This window comes from Stomoxys calcitrans, chromosome 2, assembly GCF_963082655.1.
Source record: "Stomoxys calcitrans chromosome 2, idStoCalc2.1, whole genome shotgun sequence".
NCBI classification, from domain to species: Eukaryota; Metazoa; Arthropoda; class Insecta; order Diptera; family Muscidae; genus Stomoxys; species Stomoxys calcitrans.
Window position 1 is genome coordinate 98,944,062 of NC_081553.1, and position 22,171 is coordinate 98,966,232.

At 38.6% G+C, this 22,171-nt stretch overlaps 1 protein-coding gene across 2 annotated transcripts; it reads right to left on the bottom strand.

The window, feature by feature from the left end:
- Positions 1-4,214: 4,214 nt before the first annotated feature.
- On the bottom strand, positions 4,215-20,413 carry LOC106089454 (DNA damage-binding protein 1). 2 transcript variants are annotated; one of them, XM_013255307.2, is made up of 13 exons: positions 20,201-20,413; positions 19,922-20,070; positions 19,596-19,858; positions 18,215-18,420; positions 18,062-18,144; positions 12,065-12,218; positions 11,651-11,906; positions 11,355-11,586; positions 9,940-11,296; positions 5,693-5,882; positions 5,226-5,622; positions 5,035-5,153; positions 4,215-4,975 (listed from the first exon to the last, which is right to left on the bottom strand). In XM_013255307.2, the coding sequence occupies exons 1-12, from the start codon at positions 20,262-20,264 to the stop codon at positions 5,073-5,075; spliced, it is 3,432 nt and encodes a 1,143-aa protein (XP_013110761.1). In that variant the 5' UTR covers positions 20,265-20,413; the 3' UTR covers positions 4,215-4,975; positions 5,035-5,072. The 2 variants fall into 2 exon arrangements, with proteins under 2 accessions (XP_013110761.1, XP_013110760.1); XM_013255306.2 differs by having other exon boundaries at positions 4,215-5,153.
- Positions 20,414-22,171: the final 1,758 nt, after the last annotated feature.

The following is a 22,171-nucleotide window of genomic DNA, read 5'->3' on the forward strand; positions in this document are numbered from 1 at the left end:
AAATCTAGACCGATCTGTGCCATAATGCAGAAGTATGTCAAGGGGCTTAACCTAACTCACTGTCCCAAATTTCAACAAAATCGGATAATAAATGTGGCTTTTATGGGTCTAAGACCCTTAATCGAAGGATCGGTCTATATGGGGGCTATGTCAAGATATAGTCCGATATAGCCCATCTTCGAACTTAACCTGCTTATGGATAAAAAAAAAAGAATCTGTGCAAAGTTTCATCTCAATATCTCTATTTTTGAAGACTGTAGCGTGATTTCAACAGACGGACAGACGGACGGACATGGCAAGATCGTCTTAGATTTTTACGCTGATCAAGAATATTTATACTTTATTGGGTCGGAATCGAAAATTGCGATGTGTTGCAAACGGAATGACAAAATGAATATACCCCCATCCTTCGGTGGTGGGTATAAAAATAAATTAAATATAATATATGAAGGCCGATCAAGATAGAATAAAACAGCAAGAAAAGGTCTTTGGAAGTATAGTATACTATTTTAACCTCAAATTGAAAAGACACAGGAGGACCCGCGGATCTTTAAAAATGTGGTATCCCAAGTGGTAGTTTTGAAATATGATTTTGAATGTAAATAACCAATACAGAAAAAAAATAATTGGTGTGGATCTGAACGATACCCCTAGCCTATCTTGATAGCCACCTTCAAAATGCTTGACATTATGGGGCTCAAACAAAATCGTGTTCTAGCACGATGATGATATTATTTCAGGCTCCGCCCACTAAACTCCCTTCAAACAGGCCATGTTTACCTACTATGGAAATAAATAATAGGTATTTGATAGTATAAAACGAAATTGATATCCAATTTTGAGGCCAAGTGTTTTAGGGTCGTCTCACCACATAAACTCCCCCTTAACCAATGGCGATTGGGGCTGAAACAAAATAAATTCGAGATTAGAGCAAGATGCTGATATTTTTTCAGGCCTAAGTGCGTGAGTGGCCGCCCCACCCTACATACTCCTCAAACTGGACATATTTGTGGATTATGGCAAAAAGGGGCGAAAACTGATATCTGTTTTATGGAGAGTGTTTCAGGGACGCCTCACCTTATAAATTCCTCCTTAACCCACACATATATACCGTCTATAGCAATATGTAGCTCAAATGTGGTATTTGAGAGTAGAGTATGAATTTGATATCCATTTTCGGGGCAAAGGTTTTGGCTACTGCAATTCACCACTAAAACCAAAAGAATGGAATAGATCTAACATCCAAACTTTATTGATCGGACCATTCATGTGACAGTGCCAGAAATGCCGTTATCTTTATTTAAATGCATTTTTGCACCACTAAATGTATCAGCCAAAGAAGTGATACATAAATAAAAATCATATTTCAATCTAAGCTATGCTATGATTTTTAAAACAAAAACCTTCTCCTGTAAAGTTTTGATTTTGACACTTACATCTGTTTGGCGGTTAGGGGACGATATTTGGATCGCTGCATTCGACCGAAATTTGCTACCATTTTGTACAGCGTTGTATGATAGGAAAATTCAGTCGGTGGAAGTGGTCTAAATGCAAAAACTACTTTTTATTGTGCTGTAGTTGGTGCATCTTTCTCTTAGGAAGACAGAATCAACATGACCGAACAGTAAATTTCTTGCAGCGCTTCGATATATGCATGATGTTAGTTTTGCAAATGTGTGGAGAGGTGCAAAAAGCAAATAATTTTACGTGCAAAAAAAAGTTTTCTGGCCGACAGCAATGTCAACAATAATATCTTTTGACGATTAGAAGAAAAGAATATAGTTAATGGCTGACAAGTTGGAATTAGTGAAATAGTGGCAGCAATGCAATAGCTTCTAAAAAGAATCTAAATTTCAGGTTTCATATATGACATATGACAAGGTTTCATATATTTATCTTCTTCCGAGCTATACTGCCACCGAGACCACGAAGTAAGAAAACTTCTGCAGTCTCTTTGTCGCCTTTATCTGTGCCCAATTGCTTATGATTTTTGGAGCTTTTCCATTAGGTTAGCCAGAATTTACTGTTATTATTTACTTCATGATAAATTTGGCAAAACAATAGTTGCAAATCATTATTTATAACAAATAGACAAAAATGGAGAAGAACACAACTAAAAGTTTTGATTTTTGAATTCTTAAGTGTGCAAATAAATGCATAAACAATGAAAAGAACCAACAGAGCAAGCGAATATTATTTCGAACAAACAAAATTTGATATCGACTCCCGCGATTCGAAAAATGTACAATTCGATTGAACATTTTCAAAATGGAATTCCGTAATTGGCCCCCTGTGTTCCAACAAACAAATTAGGAATGAAAGCACATCATACTGTTACAACAACATAACTTTCCCCGTTTGCTCCACCTCCAGTTTTAACCAAAACGGCGTAGTAATGATTTGTTTGATCTTTACAAGGGGTGATTTTTATTATTCAATGAACGTCCCCTGCTATGCTCTTTCGAAACACATTGGAAACATACTAAAAACTATAATTTCGACGGAATACAATGTTAAAAACTCTCTAGAACTGAAACAACAACTCGGATCTATCACTTTGGATAAAGATGACATTATCGTCTCCTTCGACGTGGTATCGTTATTTACTAACATACCGATATATCTAGCCATTAAGAAAATTATGGATAAATGGGATACACTTCGGGTTAATACCACCATTCCAAGACAGACATTCCTCAAAATTCTCAATTTCTGCCTGAAAGATAACAATTACTTCACGTATGCTGGAAAACTTTACCAACAAACTTATGGTATGCCAATGGGGAACCCACTCTCACCAACGATTGCGGATATTGTACTTGACACCCTTTTGGACGACGTAATGGACGAACTGCAGAGTATGAACATAACGGTAAAATTTATAGTGAAGTATGTAGACGACCTGTTCGCGGTGATAAACAAAAAAGATGAAACAACGATAATGAAATTAATGAACGCGTATCACAACAAATTAAAATTTACGATAGAAAAGGAAACTCGTGCAGAGTTACCGTTCCTGGATATGAAGATAATAAGAAATGGAAATACGTTAATAACAAACTGGTACGCGAAACCAACAGCATCGGGAAGAATGATTAATTATAACTCTACGCAACCACACAGCACGAAAATTAATACGGCCAAGAACTTCATCCACAAAGTTCTACTGTTAAGCGATGAACGTTTCAAAGCAGACAACATAAATAAAATACAACAAATTTTAAAACAGAACAATTATCCAATGGCATTAATAAATAATTTAATTCGCGACGTCACCAACGGATCCAAACGACCCCATGAAGAAAAAGCATCAACGACGAAAAAATTTTACAGTGTACCGTACATCCCTAAGCTTACCGACCGCGCATCTTTGGGAAATATCATACTTGACGAAAACTCAACAACAGCATATAAATCAAACAAAACTCTAAACCAAATATTCAGGAAAAAAGGAACAACAACCAAAACAGACAAACTCAAACTAAGCAACGTCGTATACGAAATTACGTGTGATGGAGATCAACAAGAAAAATGCAACAAAAAATATGTGGGAACCACCAGACGCACACTAGGCACTAGGTTGGCTGAGCACGAAGCCGACATAAGAAAAGGGAGACAATCGACAGCACTAGCACAACATATAAAAGAGAGCGGACATGCGGCAAACTTTAAGACAGTAAGAGTACTTGACAGAGAGAAAATAGAGAACAAGCGATACACATTAGAGAGCCTACGGATTCAACAAATACTTAAAGAGTCGATAAACACCAAAGAAGACAAAGACAACACTAAGCTGCAGTATTCCATTGCAATAACTTGAAAACGACTGTTCTGTGATATTAGTAATAAGTTTAGACTTTATATACTTCCCTCAAAGTGCAATTATTTATATTATTATATTTTCTGTGTCGTGGTGTCCAGTTTTTATAGTAATATAAGTAATTCAACGAAGATGTAAAATTAATCGTAAGTCTAAATGGAAAAACTAAGCAATACAAAACATATACTTTATACAAGAATACTTTAAACAGGAACTTCAATAAACTCTGTCCTGATGAAGTTGGAAAAAATAACCAACGAAACGTCGAGAGAAAAAATGAAAACGATTTGTTTTATTTAAAAAATCCTCAACCTGACCAAAAAAGCCCATCAACAAAACAAAAAAACATTAAATATTCACATTGGTCATCAAAAACACAAAAACAAAAGATTTTTATTATCGTTTTATCGGTAAGAGAAGTAAGGTGTTCGAACATTGAACTGTAATAGACCTTTTTTAAAGGTCACATTTAAAATGGTTTTATAATTATAATAGTATAGATAGAATAATATATTGTAGTAATATTTAATAATAGATAATAGTTTTCAATTATAAATTATTAATATAATTCGATTTTATTTATATAAACGCAGTATATAAGACAATATTAGGGGTCGATTAGCAACCCAACTTCAGTTGCTTTGCCAACGTTGTTGTTGTGTTCTATCTTTCGTCTGCTTGAGACGGTCGCGGGAGGTGGTCGTTCTCCAAGGACTACATTCACCTGGTAGCTATTTACCGCATCTGCTACCGTGTCTGCATGAATGTTGTCTAGATCTGCTTGATATGCCGTTTGATTTGCTCGCTTGATTTGCCGGGCAAATTTGTAGTGAAAATTTCCAGGTGAATGTTCAAAACCATCATATTGACTGCACTTAACAAAAATTTCCAACATTAAACTAATTTTCATATCAAGGTTTTATCACCTGGCAACGCAACTCCAGTTGAGTTGCAATCCATAATCAACCCATTAGAGCATTGTGTATTGAAACCAAACAAAAACTTAGGCAATCGAATCAATCGAAGAAACTTAAAGCAAAATAGGCCGTTAACTCTGAACTAAATCATTTGTAATTATTTTTAATCCCATTGGTTCAGTTGAAAGTAAAAATAATAGGGCAATTCCTAGCATAAAGATCTATAAATTGGTAGAAACTAAAAAAGGGGAAAGGGAAATCATAATTATTCAAAAAAAAAAAAACATCGCGGTTTACATAGCTAAATAACTAGAGTTGAATCAACACTCGCATGCTTAATGCATTCTTGTAAGATCTTCAACGATTTTTATGACATCATCAACATCGGCATCCTTTTTCTCTCCATTCATGGTAACCTATATAAATACAAAGTACATCAAATTGGCGCGACTGTGCTGCTATAAATGCTAGGGATCAAATTAGCTTACCTCTAAACCCTGTACACATTCCTTCATTTTATCCCGATTCAAATCTAAGAAACTCTCTATTAGATCACCATCAATAAAGCCTTCACAAGGTTCCGTTTTTTGTGTGGTCTGATAACTACGATAATATGCATGATCTATTTTACCCACAGACTTGATGACATTCGTTAGCCGATCCTCCAGACTGTGGAGAAATTCATAAAAGTCTTGAGGTATTTGTGTAACAATACCAATGGCACCCATAACGGTGCCATACAATACGCAACCCTGGTTGGGCGTGGTTCGTTCGCCTACATTTTGCATGACCAGTGAGTCATGGCGAAAAACATTCACATAATCACCCAAATGGAATCGGCCAACTTCAAGAAGTTCCGAGCGCAATTCATCGGTCGTAGCAGCACTACAATTAGTTAGGAAATTTAGACTTGGTTAGGACTTAAATTTGCAATTTTCCATTGTGTTTTACTTACCTATCTTTTTGGCATACGAAGAGATTGCCATTATCCTCGGAACCCAAGAAGGTATCGTCATCCAAAATTTCAATGGCTGTCATAAATTTGGGATCACTATCGCGAGCTATATCAATAAAAATTCCCTCCATTTGTTTGTGCTGCAACAGTGTTATAGAGCGCATAAGGTCCCCAATTAATATGAAATCACCTATAAAAGAAAACAAAAAACAAATTATTCTACTTTATGAAAAAGAAAAAATAAATATAAAAACAGTTTGTTTAATTGGCTATGACAGAACATTTGTTCTATCAGCCGAACGTAGAATAGCGTTCTAAGCGCCTCAATCTTCTGTGCTAATTCTAAAATCTCTGACACCTGGTGTTCTATCTTTCGTCCGCTTGATTCTGTTAAGTTTCAAGACCCAGGAACTCTGCGACTAAGATGGGGTGCGTCCACAGGGATCTGGATCTGAGTCGAGTGGATCTGGCTGTGCAGTTAAACAGGTGACGTGTGTCGTGCGGTCCCTGGTTACAATCGGGACATACATCGTGCGCGTAGGCATCAATCCTTGCTCTGTTGGAGTTGAGGCGGCTGCATCTGCTAATACGTAATTGAGCCAGAACTACTCTCGTTTGCCGGGAGAGGTCAATTTCTTCAGGTGCAATGGGAGGCGGTCGTTCTCCAAGAACTACATTCACCCGGTAGCCATTTACCATATCTGCTACCATGTCTGCATGAATGTTGTTTAGACCTGCTTGATATGCTGCTTGATCTAGAGGTTCTCTCTTATAGCGCTGAACCGCACGCTCTAGATCATGTAGATCTACCTTAAGGCTTCTGGGCGGTGGATATGTATCTACAAGATGATGATTTGGATGGTCTCTGCGATAACAGCCCAAAAGGTATTGCTTAGACAACACGTAGTCATGTCTTCGCCATGGTAGGATCTTTATCTATTGATGGAGGTGGTCTACATGAGAATTGAGGAGACAGCCCGTCGCAGTTCGGAGGGCGGCATTCTGACAGATCTGAATATTATTCCACTACGTATCACAAAGCTGACGAGACCACACTGGCGCTGCATAACATACCACAGACCGGTCAATTGCTTTGTACGTGGTCAACAAGGTTTCTTTGTCTGCATTCCAAGTGCTGCTAGCAAGTGACTTGAGGACCTTGTTTCTATTTTTGACTTTATCGCAAATTGCTGTGGCATGTGGGGAGAATGTGTAAGTTCTGTCAAATGTGACACCAAGTATTTTGTTGTGAACAATGTAGCGGAAGATTTGGTGGCAGATATCTCTCCATCTGATGATGGAATGAAGGATAGGTAGGGGTTAAACAGTGCCGGAAATATCACCCCACCTTTGTGAACTTCGTTTCACTCTACGGTGCTTCAACTTCCTATCCCTAAGTTCCACAAATGACTGGCGACCATACAGATAATTCGCGACCCAACGTTTCAGGCCTGGCTGGAGGGAAGTGTTGGCGATGTCCTCAAATAATTTGGCATGGCTGACGACCGTGTCGAATGCTTTCGAACGGTGCAGTGCCACGAGGACCGCCCTATCACATGGCCTGGGCTGATTGAAGTCAAATGTGTGCGGTGATGGCATGCAAAGCAGTTGTTGTGCTATGGAGTCTTCGAAATTCTCTTACGAGGCTCGGGAGGAGTAATGCCTTAAGCGTCTTTGCTACTGGTGAGAGAACTCGGATCCTTACCAGTCTTCGGTAGCAGAATCACTCTGCCCATTTTCCAGACATCAGAAACTATAAGAGTGTTCAAAGACAGATTTAGGACAGTAGTAGGGTACTCTACATCTAATTAGAGATTCCGTCGGGGCACAACGCCTTGGATGATTTGGCACCATGGATGACATTCGTAACTTCGTCCACGGTAAATTATGATGGCTGTCCATCGGCTCAGAGGCCACGGATACGGCGAATGGCTCTCATCCTTGACCCGACCGGCTGCTGCGTTAATGATGTCTCGGAATTTTCGCTCGGCAACTAGCACATCCGAGAGGTGTGGCAGTTCACTGAAGCGGCGATTGTTATACTATCTGAAGCCAGCCCAATCGGCCTTCTTCTGATTAATAAACGTCCGGCGCTCAGAGGTTATGAAGTTGGGTGGTCGGTCGATAGTGAGAATTATGGGGAGGTGGTCTGACCCCAAAGAGATGACGGCATGCCAGGATACGGGGATGCAGGAGATCAGGGGATGCAATGTAAACGTCTGGCGAGTTGCTGCACCTCCTCGTAATCCTAGTGGGGGTATCCTCATTCACATTGCAAAACGTGGAGCCTTGAATTTGCTCTGCCAAAACTAGGCCACGCTGGTCGTTATCTAGGGGAGAATGCCATGAAGTGTGATGCGCATTAAAGTCCCCTAGAACCAGACGATTATGGCCAGATATTAACCCACTTATGTAGGGTTTGTAAACGTGGCTATTAATTGGGACACAGCTACAAACCGGCGGTATGCACACGTTGTACAATCTCTGACGACGAGGACGCAGAAGGCGACGACAACGGCGCTTGTGACCCACAGCTGGCTATGTTCGCACAGCACCTTGCAACATATCCAGTATGAAGTGAGGTCAGAGCAAGATCGAAAATCTGCCCACTCCATGCACCGGTTACACCTCATCGACACCGATCGACGATGGAGGCGGTTCCGGCATACCGAACAGAACCTGGGTCCGGGGTTCTTCTCAATCCCGGCACGGACCAGACGCGTGCGGAGAAGGCACTCCGGGATGTGCCTCTCCCTTGACGAAAAAAAAACGAACACGTATACTGAGGCGGCAGCCCTCGCCGATGAAGGGTTCCATAGGGTCAATCCGGTGCGTACAATACGTGTACCACCGAGTTTGCCTTCAAAAGACTTCTTTGCTGGAGCTTCTTCATCCATTCGGACAACATGACCTAGCCAACGCTGCCGTTGCATTTTAATGCGTGTAACTATGTTATCGTCGTCATACAGCTCGTGGTTCCTATCTCGCCTATATTCTCCATTAACACAAACTGTTCCATATATTTTACGAAGAATCTTTCTCTCAAATACTCCAAGCACTGGTTCATCTGCTTTCACAAGTACCCATGCCTCAGAACCATATAACAACACGTGTAGTATCAGTGTCTTGTACAGTGTAATCTTCGTCTGTCGAGAGGTAGCCTTGTTTCTAAACTGCTTACTTAGTCCAAAGTAGCATCTATTTGCCAGTATTATTCTTCGCTTTATCTCAAAACTTGTGTCATTCGTTTCGGTTACGGCGGTGCAGAGGTAGATAAAATTACTGACTATCTCAAAGTTGTAGTTCCCAACTTTCTCCATTTTCTTTATCTGCTCGGTTGTACAAGGCGTTTTGGGAGTTAAAACCATCCATTTCGTCTTATTCGATTCTTTCAAAGGCAGCAGTTACTACTTCCGACCTATGATGTCGATGTCGTCGGCATAGGCTAGTAGCATGTGTTCTCTTGTGATTAGTGTGCCATTTCTATTCACATCTGCATCTCATATAATCTTCTTCGGCAGGATAGTAAAGAGATCACACGATAGGCTGTTTCCTTGTCTGAAACCTCGTTTGGTATTAAATGGTTCGGAGAGATTCTTTCCTATTCTTACTGAGGAACGCGTATCAGCAAGTGTCATCCTGCAGAGTCTAATTAATTTTGCAAACTCAGACATGGCTTGAAATACCTTTGAAGGTAAAGACGTCTTTGTAGAAATGGTAGGTGTTGATTTGTCCTTCTCGGGTCTTTTCCAGGATTTGGCGCAGTGTGAATATCTGGTCCAGGGTGAATTTACCAGCTCTAAAGCCACATTGATAGGGCTCTTATTGACTTTAGGTTTTAATCTTTCACATAGTACGTATATAAAAACAGTGGTCAAAGCGAATCTTTTCTACCATGGACGTTCATTCGCCAAGTATTGAAAATATGCCAATCAGTCTACGTTTTGGCATAGCTACCATATAATGGAATCGCTTGATTTGAGGAATATGGAAGTTTTAAGCTGTACTCCTTACTTCTGGGTTTGTAGAGCACCTTAATCAATTTCACAAATCTGGTGGAAACTCTCACGTCAGAGAAGAAATCGCGATCGCAGAAACCCATGAAATACTTTAACAACATCACACTATAGCCTAATTTTTCTTAAAAGTTCTTTCTTTGTTATTTTCGAACAGCAGCATTGAATTTAATGGACTTAAGCTGGGCAATATCCTTTATAAAATCCACAAACATTGTTTTCTCATCTTACCTTTGGCTTTCAAACACAATACCGTTATGTTCTTTTGTATATTACACTCCATACGTAATTCCTTTTCATTTGTCCATTCGTAGAGTCGCACAAAACTATTGATGCCCGCCAAGACTTTACCATTAAACTCTACCATGGAATAACAACCGCCATCGATTTTAGTTTCAGCCACTTGTGTTAGTTTACCATCATGATAATGGAATATTATAATTCGGCCAACACTAGGCTCGGGTTCATCGGGATACACCAAAGCAGTTGAGACAACATAATACGAGTTGGGGTCATCACCCAGTTGTGCTGACATTATAGACAAAATCGATTCCAAGGGCATAAATTGATGGGCATGTAAAACCTCAAAGGTATTTTGATCGATAATCAAGAGATTGTTGATTTCAAGCTCTTGACCAATTTCAGCATTAGTGGTCGATGTACTACCAGCTCCCGGTTTAGGCACTATATTCGATGCATATGTTATATTTTGAGCTTGTGTTGAAGCACTGGCTCTTGTTGGCTTGGGACCACCTCTGCCCTGCACATCTATTCGCATGGTGGCGACGGCAAATGTCTGAGAACTCTCTTGGTAGGCTATACGTCGTGGTCCTTCGCCCAATGGGACAGTGCGTATGTGTAATTTTTGGATTTCATCGATTGTGCCTATGATAACAGAATTTTTTGTAGCCAGTGCCAAACTGTCTGGATAGGCTTGGGCATTCAAAGAGCACATGTGATTCACCTCTTTAAGATTAACATTGGAGAATACCAATTTATGATTGGACGAATATATAACCGTAGGTCTATCCGAACAGGCAAATACATTTGTGGTGGCAAAGGACTTAAATGTTCTCAAAGTTGTGGGTTGTGTACCCAACGTAACACGTTTCTTGTCACTCAAAGCGCCACGTTCTTCACTCATAATAAAATAGAACATTGAGCCATCGCCCAGAGCACATAATAGATAATGAATGCCCTCAAAGGTTGTCATTAAAATCGAGCGAGGAATAATCTCTCCGCCCAGTTTTTCCGTATGACATATTTCCAAATTTGGCAATGTTAAAACGACAGCCGATATATCAGTCCATAAGCCTACGGCCAAAAGGTTCGAACGTGTTTTGCCTTCGCCCAGTGGGGTTATATCCAAACAGGCCACCTCATATTCCAAAGTTTTTTGAGAAACTTGTACCAATTTCTCATCTTCAATTTCCAAATAGAAGACATCGCGGGCAGAGGCTATGACAATTTGTTGAGCATTGCATGAGACCACACCAATACGTTTGCCACCACTTGGCTGCCATTCGTAGACCAGATTCTTGGTGGTGCTCTTGATGAGACGCACAGTCACGGGAGTTACTTGTATAATCTAGTAAAGAAAGAAAAAACAATAATAAAAAAAGGCAAACAAAATTTGAAAATCTTACCTGATCATGATCCACATTAGCACAATGGAACGTCTGCTGATCGCTTAGGAAACCGGGAATATCAGTCTCTTCCACCTCTTCGCCGGTCAAGGTCAATATACGCGTATGTCCCACAAATGCCAAGACCAAGGTATTTTCATAGTTACTATCATCGATGCCCACTTTAAGCGACCACATACCCTTAATGCCGGGCAAATCAATGCAAGCATGTTCTTGAATACCAATGCCAATTCTGAAAATGTATAGCAGTAGAAAATCAAAGCACAAATCATGCCAAAAAGTGGATTTTAACTTACCTTATAATTCTTAGTGAGCCATTTTGGAAGGTTCCCGAGCATGTTATTATTTGCCCTTGACCTTGGCGGTCCAAATCAACCACAGCTAAATCCAATATTGGAGCCAAATTTGTAAAATTCTCCATAGGTATGACATACGATCCATTTTCATTAGGTGTTGTGCTAAGGCGTACCAGTTGCGAATCACCATGTTTCGATCCGATGAAAAGGAAGCCATTATCAAGATATGTAATGCATTCGGGGGTTGAAATTTCACCTGAGTTTGAATACAATTTAAAGGATTTGTTATTAAAAATTCTTTGGTAATTAAGATGGGCACTTCATTTTTGCTGATTAGACCAAAACATTTTCCGAATATGTTCCTTGTGGGCACCATAGTGGTAAGTTATTTTGAAAAAATCATTAAGTACTTACCCAATAGTTCTACCTTGATTTCACATACAGAAGAACATCCTTTTCCATTGTCAGCTGTTTCCAGGAACAGCATAAACAATTGGCCATACATATTGCCCAATAAATAGCGTTGACCCTTACTATCAACTCGAGCATAACAGTTAATTGTACTATGCTGTAAGATAAATACAAATATATTGGAATATATATTACAAAATGAATAACGTAGTCTGTCAGTTGAAAAACCCTTCGAAGTACCCGTTCTAATCGCTTTCGTAAACGATTTGTAAAATAGTGCCCGTTTTTGATATACAAGACAGGAAATACTTAAGGGCTTTAAATGTTATTGCCCTAAAAGGGTACCGTTGTGCAGAGGTAAGAGTGTCCGCTAAACGCTTGGGTTCGAATCCTGGCGACAACATCTGAAAACTTTTTCAGCGGTGGTTATCCCCTCCTAATGCTGGTATGGCAGCCATGTTAAAACTTGCGATTGTTCACATCTGCTAAATCAGACAGGTTCTCAAAGAAATGAGAAAGGGGAACTCCTTCTGACTGCTAGTGCGGAACACATCCACAGAAGGTGTTCTATAGTCTCTTCTTCTTCAATCTCCTCACAGCTTCTGCAAGTCGTTGCTGGCAACCTTCAGTCTGTCAGCATGTTTTCCGAAGACAGTGATCTGTCATGACGGACACAATGATTAGTTGAAGGGTGACCTCAAATGTAAATATTTTTTTAATCTTATTTGAAGGATTTTTAAAAAGATTAGTAAAAAATTTCATATTCGATTTTTGCATTTTTGTCCACCGGAGCAACACTGTGCCCTTATCATTGAGTTTTTCGCGAGAAGCTTAGCTGGGAGCTACCAGGCGTATGCATGGGTTGCGGATAGTAGAATGTTCCGGAGTAACTGTATACGCAATTAGTGGGAGACCGGGGGGCCTCGTCTCTTGCCTAAATACTGAGAGCCTGTGATGCTCGCTATGAAAAGATGAGTTATTGGCGACTATAAATAGGCAATGGCCACCAAGTTCCTGCGGTGATCGTTTGTTTGACCGGATCAAGCTTTCTAACCTACAGAAGCTTGACGACGATCAATACCTTCACATGTAAACATAACTATAACAGCAACAACAAAAGTTTTGACTAGGATCCCTTCCTTCACGTACAAATGTGGCTACTACAACAACAAGAGGTATCGCTCAGCGGCACGCCAAGTTTCAGATCGATCAAACTTGAATAGGACAGTATGCCCAATAAATTCCTTTTTTGGGTATTTATAATTGTGCAGATATCTTGGGTATAAAAAAAATTCCCAAACAATGTTTGATAATTTCGTATTCTTTGTATATAAACCTGACCTTCTGATCTCATAAAGTCAGATTTTAGTTATATATAGCCGCTACATAGACCGATCTCCAGACTTAAAGTCTTGAGGCAATAAATTGGTAATTTTTCGTCCGATTTCGATGAAATTTGGCACAGTGAGTTCTGTAGCTGCCCTTAGACCGACCACCCGAATTCCATGAAATTTGGCACAGTGTGCTCTGACAGACCCCTATCTGTCACATGTGGTACAGATCGGACCATATTTGGATATAGCCGCCATATAGACCGATCTCCCTATATATGGTATTGAGCCCATAAAAGAAGCATTTTTCATCCTATTTGGATGAAATTTAAAACAGTGGCACTCCTTTTTGTTGAATATCGTCCAGATTGGGCCATATTGCGTTGCTTGCAAACAACTTTTACCCAACCAGAAAAATCATCTTCGTCGACACCTAAATGAAAAAAATTTATATTTCTAATATGCAACAACAACGTTGCAAAACGCAACACGGACCTCCGATAACATTTGGCAATTCCAGAAAAAAAATATTAGTAAAACCCAATTATATTATTCTATAGATAACACTTTTTCGATTTTTCCGACTAAATTTTACCCAAATCTGTGAGTAATGCATAATGAATATGTTTCACTCAAGTAATAAAATTTGTATTAGCTTACTTGTGGTCGAACAATAACTTCAGTTATTGCAGAGTTTCTTGGAAGAGAAGGTCGTCTTTCTGTTGTCCGTTAAATGAAGAAACAACGTTTTAGTCTCATACTTGATAAAAGGACTGATATTTCTAGCGACAAGTGCTTGGTTATTGTTGTGAAGCAATTTGACGAGAAACTTGGTAAGACAGAAGATACGTTTTTCCGACTATGCAACCAGAGAGTGGAAAAGGCAAGACTCTTTGTAACGCTATTTCAGAGCATTGTCAGTCGGCTTAGCGACTGACAATGCTTCATCTATGCGTGGAAAAAACATAGCTGTTGCCACAGAATTAAAAAAAAATCCACACATGTTCTATCTTGGTTGTGTTTGACATTTTGTGTACCGGAAAATATGGATAAACTGCCAAAGAATATATTTAATTTTTTAGAAGTTCAGGTAGACAAGTGGATTTAAAGGCGCTTCAAAATATATTCGGAATTCCAGAGCACAAAATAATTAGATTTTCGGACATCAGATGGCTTCCATTTGAGGCTGTTGTCTCCAGAATTATTGAGCAGTGGATAGTTTTAAAACACTATTTTTGGAAAGTACATTCCGTGAAAAATGTACATAAATCTTGGCCAAAGTAAGTGATATGCTAGAAGGGTAATCACCCCCAAATTTGATTGTCTTCTCCTTTATGTGTTGGGAATTATAAATAAATTCAATAAATGTTTTCAAAGTCAATCATCTCAAAGAATATATACCTTCTAACTTACACAGAAGAAATTTTGCTTGAATATGTTTCACTCAAGTAATAAAATTTGTATTAGCTTACTTGTGGTCGAACAATAACTTCAGTTATTGCAGAGTTTCTTGGAAGAGAAGGTCGTCTTTCTGTTGTCCGTTAAATGAAGAAACAACGTTTTAGTCTCATACTTGATAAAAGGACGGATATTTCTAGCGACAAGTGCTTGGTTATTGTTGTGAAGCAATTTGACGAGAAACTTGGTAAGACAGAAGATACGTTTTTCCGACTATGCAACCAGAGAGTGGAAAAGGCGAGACTCTTTGTAACGCTATTTCAGAGCATTGTCAGTCGGCTTAGCGACTGACAATGCTTCATCTATGCGTGGAAAAAACATAGCTGTTGCCACAGAATTAAAAAAAAATCCACACATGTTCTATCTTGGTTGTGTTTGACATTTTGTGTACCGGAAAATATGGATAAACTGCCAAAGAATATATTTAATTTTTTAGAAGTTCAGGTAGACAAGTGGATTTAAAGGCGCTTCAAAATATATTCGGAATTCCAGAGCACAAAATAATTAGATTTTCGGACATCAGATGGCTTCCATTTGAGGCTGTTGTCTCCAGAATTATTGAGCAGTGGATAGTTTTAAAACACTATTTTTGGAAAGTACATTCCGTGAAAAATGTACATAAATCTTGGCCAAAGTAAGTGATATGCTAGAAGGGTAATCACCCCCAAATTTGATTGTCTTCTCCTTTATGTGTTGGGAATTATAAATAAATTCAAAAAATGTTTTCAAAGTCAATCATCTCAAAGAATATATACCTTCTAACTTACACAGAAGAAATTTTGCTTGAAATTTTTCAAAATTTCTTTGAAACTAAGTGCGCTGAAAGATTTTGACACAAAGTAAGTAACTTAAGAAAATCTTTGGATAAATCATTGCTTCAGCTGAAAGAATTTATTCTAAATTGGGTTTGATGACAAATAGATTAAAGGTAGATACTTGCGAATATAGGTTAGGTTAGATTAGGTTTAAGTGGCAGTCTGCCATCAGACTCACCTAGACGTTTTCGTCGATTGTAATACCACAGGAACAGAAGAAGAAAGATGCCTTCTTATTCCTAACGTTGAACCATCCAGATCGCTTTAAAAAAGCCCAATAACTTGCGAATGCTCCCCACCGCTAAATTCGACAGGTTCTTAAAGGAATGAAAACCTAAAGTAGAACTCCTTCTGTGTGCTAGTGCGGGACACACACAAAGAAGGTATTCTATAGTCTCTTCTCCTTCGATGACCTCACAGCATGTTTTCCGATTAGACAGTGACCTGTCATGACGGACACAATGACTGAGACGTCTGTTTTAGCCAATGACAGCAGTGCGGTAGACCTCTTCAAGTCAAGATTAGGCCACAACAACATTCAACTCCTCATGCATCTTCGCTGACGATGGAGTGAATAGTGTGGATGAAGATTTGGTAGCGGATAACTTCAAATTTGTGGCGATGAAATAAAAGACAAGATCAGCAAGGTATTGGTTTGACCCCAAGCATCATGAAAGAGGTGTAACGTCTTTCAGGCTTTCAAGTCTTTGCACCCCTATTCCAGCTCCTTGAAAGGTAGAAGCCTTCTACGATGACGGCACAAGGAGTGGCGGATGAGGTGGCAAACAAACTAGCTGGAATAAATTCCTGAATACGATACCGAACCTGAAAACTACTTGAAAGAGAAGTGCCTTTTACGATGACCGCGCAAATCCCGGCACGGGATAGCTGTGAGCACCACACAGGCTGGAACATTGAAGTCCGATCGGTGTGCTTTTCATTGCTGTCACGAGAAGCATAGCTGCGAGCCCACAGTTTTCGGATAGTAGAATGCTACATGCGGAGTAGCTGCAACGGCAGTCGCGGACAATCAGCAGTATTGAGCGCAGTTTCGGTGAGAAGTCGGGCGGCGCCGATTCTTGCACAAATACTGAATGCCTATGAAGCTCGATATGACAAGGCGAGTTATTGGCGCCTTTAAATAACCAATGGCCACCCTGTTCCCGCGGCGATCGGTCCTTCGAACCGCAACAAGCTTGCAGGAGCTTGGCGAGCCCAACAACAAACGCGCAAATAAAGCGTGGGGTGATGCTGAAGGTTGTTGGGTTGTTGAAGACTTCATTTTTTGAGAATTAGAAACAACGTCATCAAACACTCGCCAGCAGCACTGATGTAACAGCAAAAAGAACCTTGTTGACCTTTAATGGACTTGCTAGCGATCCTTTAAGAATATTATCTGCATCTTTATAGTCGAGAATAACTGCATGTTGTCAAAGCTGAACCTGATTGGTGGCTTCCTCCATAGCACCGTTTTAGACAGGTTTCCTTGCCCAAACAGGTCAGAGAGAGCTTTAGTCGTCTAAATGGTTAAGCAAAAATCATTCTGCGGAGTCGCAGTGTAAAAAGCAAAGAATGAAATGCGTGTTAGGAGGGCACGTTCTATATGCGCCACAAAACAAAGCAGACACTAAGGGCATGTCGACACATTTCCTCCATGTAATCGAGTGCCCCGTCAAGTACTCCGCCTAGTTAATCAAGAGGAATCTAACGAGATAAAAGGCTAACATAACTCCCCAATTCAAATTATAGCGAACTCGGCTTATATGGGGCGACAATCGGCAGTTAAGGCTAGGTTGAAAAGAGGGTGAGGATATTAATCCACCCCATCTTCTAGGCCACTATGGGCAAATACCAAAGCGACAATCGGTAAAAATTAGGGCTAATGTTAAACGTGGGAGCACTCTTTCTTATGTATGCTTATGAGAAGTAATTTTTCGATACGTCCAGCTTGGAGATATCGCAAAACATGGTTACTTGAGCGGAATAATATGCGTAGTTCAGCCAAATGGGATAATAAAATATGCCACCGTTTCGCGCAATGGCTCCTTTCAGTGGCCTTAGATTTGATATCCAGTTCTACAGCTGTATTAGGAAAACTCAAACTCAACCAGATCTTAAAGACGAATAGGGTCAAATTGTCTTAGAACTAAGCAGATCTAACATCAACAAGCATTAGCATGGAGATCATATCAGTGTACTTGTAATAAGGACGCAGCTTTCTATAAGTAGGACGCCCGTTTAGGGAGAGGGCAATCTCAGTTTCAATCTAAAGGATTGATGTTATTTGCCAGTCATTATTCAACGCAATCAGTACCCCCATGAGTTTAAAATAAATTTAATATGATTCCTACATATTTTACGTAGTCAAAGTTTGTGGAAGATTCAATTTGTCTTACCTTAAATGTAGCTGGAGCAACGGCAAGGTAACTGCTGCCATCATGATACACAATCGACTCTCTTCCAATAACAATGGCACCACCTGAAATAAACCAATAACAAAATATTTAAATTTACAAACTATTTTTCTCTTTCTTGTGCGTGCTACATACCCAAAGGTGTTGGTACAGGTATTAGCATGGTAGCCTCTGTTTCTACATTATCTTGCTTCCAGGCAATCTTCATGAATTCCTTGTCCCGCAAATTTATTTCATGTGTCTTTACATGACGACCATCATTGTCTTTGTGTATGACAATAATTGTTGGATTTATGCATCCATATAGAAATTCAACATCGTAAACATTTAATTCGTCCATTCTAATAGGAAAAAAAGAAAAATTAATAAAAATTTAATATTTATATTTAAAGCAATATCATATCCCTATGATATGGGCTATGGGCCATTATGTTAAATTCAAATATAACTTTTGGGGCAAAATATCTCCGATCTGACATACAATTTGAATATGGGGACTTCTGATTCTAAAAGCACTTAGTAGGGGCTAATTCAGGTATTAGTTTGTATCACCTATCTATGACCAGTCCAGCACAGTGGGCCATTATGTTAAATTCAAATATAACTTTTGGGGCGAAATATCTCCGATCTGAAATACAATTTGAATATGGAGACTTCTGATTCTAAAAGTTCTTGGTAGGGGCTAATTCTGGTATTAGTTTGTATCACCTATCTATGACGAGTGCACTGCATGGCCGTTTTAAAAATGGGTCATATAGGTCTCCAAAAAATATTGTTGGCATAGAGGTATGAGGGTTTAGCTATTATAAAGCATTTTATAGTTATAGATAAGTTCTTTAGCAAGTGATTTTAGAAAATATTTGATGAGAAAATGCTAAAAATGATTTTTTTATTTAAAATACAAAAGAAAATTAGTTAACAGTGCTCTGTTTATCACTTAACATAGCTCTGTTAAAATGTCAGGAGTGTGTCTTGGCTAATTTATATTCAAATTTATCTTCACGGACATACCGTACAGACTGGAACTGTGTGGTGTTCATTGTTATCACGTGAAGCTTAGCTGCGAGACACTGGACGCGTTCACAGATTAGGGATATTGGAATGCTCCGCATGGAGTAACTGCAATTGCAGTCGCGGACAATCAGCGGTATCGTGAAGAGAGTCTCAGTGAGAGGCCGTGCAGCATCGACTCATGCATAAATACTGAGGGCCTATGATGCTCGATATGACAAGGCGAGTTATTGGCGACTTTAAATAACCAATTGCCATAATTTTCCTGCGGCGATCGGTTCTTTGGACTGGAACAAGCTATATAGAAGCTAGACGAGGATCGCCACCTCTAGATATATACATGCGGCAACAACAAAAACATATTGAAAGCCTTAAAGAAATTTCAAAGACTTTCTTCTATTTTTCCAAAACAAATTAACAGAAGCTTGATAACCAACAAGTGTCATGGATTTTATTTAGGATAATTGCTAATGTAACTCTCCTTTGTAATTCATTTTCATCCTACCTCAAGTTTGTTGCTTTCAATTCACTTGTCTCCTTGTCCAATGGTATAATGGTAAATAAACCCATATACAGACACATACCAATAACACGTGCTTTGGGATCGATAACAGCCATGACACCTCCATCGGTAATTTGACTGTATTGATGTGAAACATTGCCATGTGCTTTGGTAACGACGCTGATCTGGTCACCAATCATGCGGCATTCCAATATCATTACATTGTAACGATGAGTAAGAATAAACAATAGATCCTTTTTGCTATCCTGTTAAGAGAAACAAACACCAATCAACTACATTTCGAACTGAAAAGCATAACAAAAACCTACTTGGGGACGAAAATGTTTCATCACTGTAATTTGACCATAGATGTTTACTTCCTTCAATGGACGCAAACCCTCTGGCGTAACCAAATCTATTTCCAACTGACTATTTCGGGCTATTATTAAATTGAGGTCTGTGGGCGAAGTAAAATTTCCTGGAAGAGAACAAAAAGTTATGGAACTATTAACAGGATCAACATACAACTATTTAGCAATAATGTTACGAAAATTTATAAATTAAGTTTGTTTTTTGACGAATCGACATTATTTTCGTTGACCTCTTACCGGTAACGCAAGCCACAACAGCCGTCGGTTTCTGTGCCGTGACCACATAATGATATTGTGACATTATACCGACCGCAATTTAAACAAATGTAATAATTTCTTTGATTTAAGGGAATAGATAGTGTATGATACTTTTTTTATGCAAAAGTGGAAATTTACTATTTTGGTTCCGATGCACACTCCCCTTGCGCGCTCTAAAAATTTCTTATGCCCAGCTTGCAGCTCAAACAAAATTTTCGTAACGCATGGGGAGGTTGCTTTTGTTTTGGTAAAGAACATGGCGAAATAATTAAAGGTCTCATTTGCCATCAAGCTGATAGACGTTTTGCCAACGCACCCAAAGAAATTTGTGTGCGTGAGTATATACAATACGTGTGTGTACATGAGCAGAAAATATGCGAAAAAGAAGACAAAACACCAAAGATAATGCAAACAAAAATCTGTCATCTTAATACCGTCAAACCTGGGATATGCATACAACTTTGGAATTACAAAATTTCATGAGCTGGTCTAATGACTTTACGTTGTATACATTCGGCTAGATTAAGAGGTATCGGCATTAGACCAACAACAAAAATCTACACCCAATGAAACTACCTTGATTGGCAAATATTGTAAATGGAAATGTCCAAGTGGTTTTAGAAATAAACTTTGTTTAAGAACTCATCTTCTTCAAGTATGTTTTATATTTGTATTTCCATCATTATAAAACTGTTTTGTTGTCTAAATTTGGAATATAGGATATATCACAGCTGTAAAATCAAGCCTTTGACATTTGAATTTACTGCAAAATCAAAACAAAAATAAAAAATTTGTACTCAGCTGTTCGCATGACCTTACCTTATAAGTGCATCCTGAGGATATGTCCAGTGCTCAATAAAAAAGGCGTGCTTCGTCTTCATAATATCGTAAATGTGGCACAGTTTAGATTCATTCAAATTGGCATCTTGAATGCAGCATTTTAACCAATTCCACTTTTTGTTCCTTTTTATGGCTGGTACTGTGTACGTTTTCCACCGTGAAAACCCCGTTTTTTCACGATTACTTTTTTCAAACATTGCGAAAATAACAATTTTATTAAAATTTAAATATAAGTATTGAGAGAATGTCCTACTGAATGAAATCAGCAAGTTTATTCCTTTAAAATCTATTATCTAAAAAAAGTAATCTATTATCTAAAAAAATTAATTAATTTGCATATTACTACGAAATTACGCTCAATTGTGTTGAAACAGTATGAAATATACAAATAAAAATTTTATTTATCTTTTGGCAGCGTTTATAGCAAGTTTAAAGGACTATTTTTTATTGAAAGCCTAGTACTTATATTCACACGAAAATTGCCTATTAATTGTTGGCGAAATATGTTGCATTCTATTGGACGACATAACACAAACAAAAGTAAATAAAAGCCACACAACAAGAGCAACTATGATGAAACGGAGTTGCTTGGACCCAGTTTGTGAGCATTTAATTATCTTTGCAATTAATTGAAGCGACATTTATATTGACGCAGCGACATGTCACTACTATTTTGCTCAAAGAACTCATTATCACTTCTGTGGAATGTGTTCGCATTTTCTTCGTCACCATTTTTTATAATGCATTTTGGCAGTTGTTCGGGCGAAAAATCGAGGTCAGTACTAGGCTTAATGGAATAATAGCAAAATGTAAAAATCATACAGCAAGTAAAAAACAGCAGTTTTACAAATGTATGCATCCTATCTGTGTGTCTTACTAAAAAAGAAGACCAAGCAGTTTGACTATCTTGTATAGTTCCCAAAATCTTAGATTGCAATTTCAGAGTTGTATCCAAATACACTCTGATGTCAAATGGTTTGTTCAGATTTTAATTTTTTTTCAACATTTTGTTTATTTTTTCTAATTTTAATGTTTTCATTTCTAATTTATGTTAATATTTAAAAATTGTTAATTATATAAACATTCTTCTGAAAAGTGGAGGTGTAACGT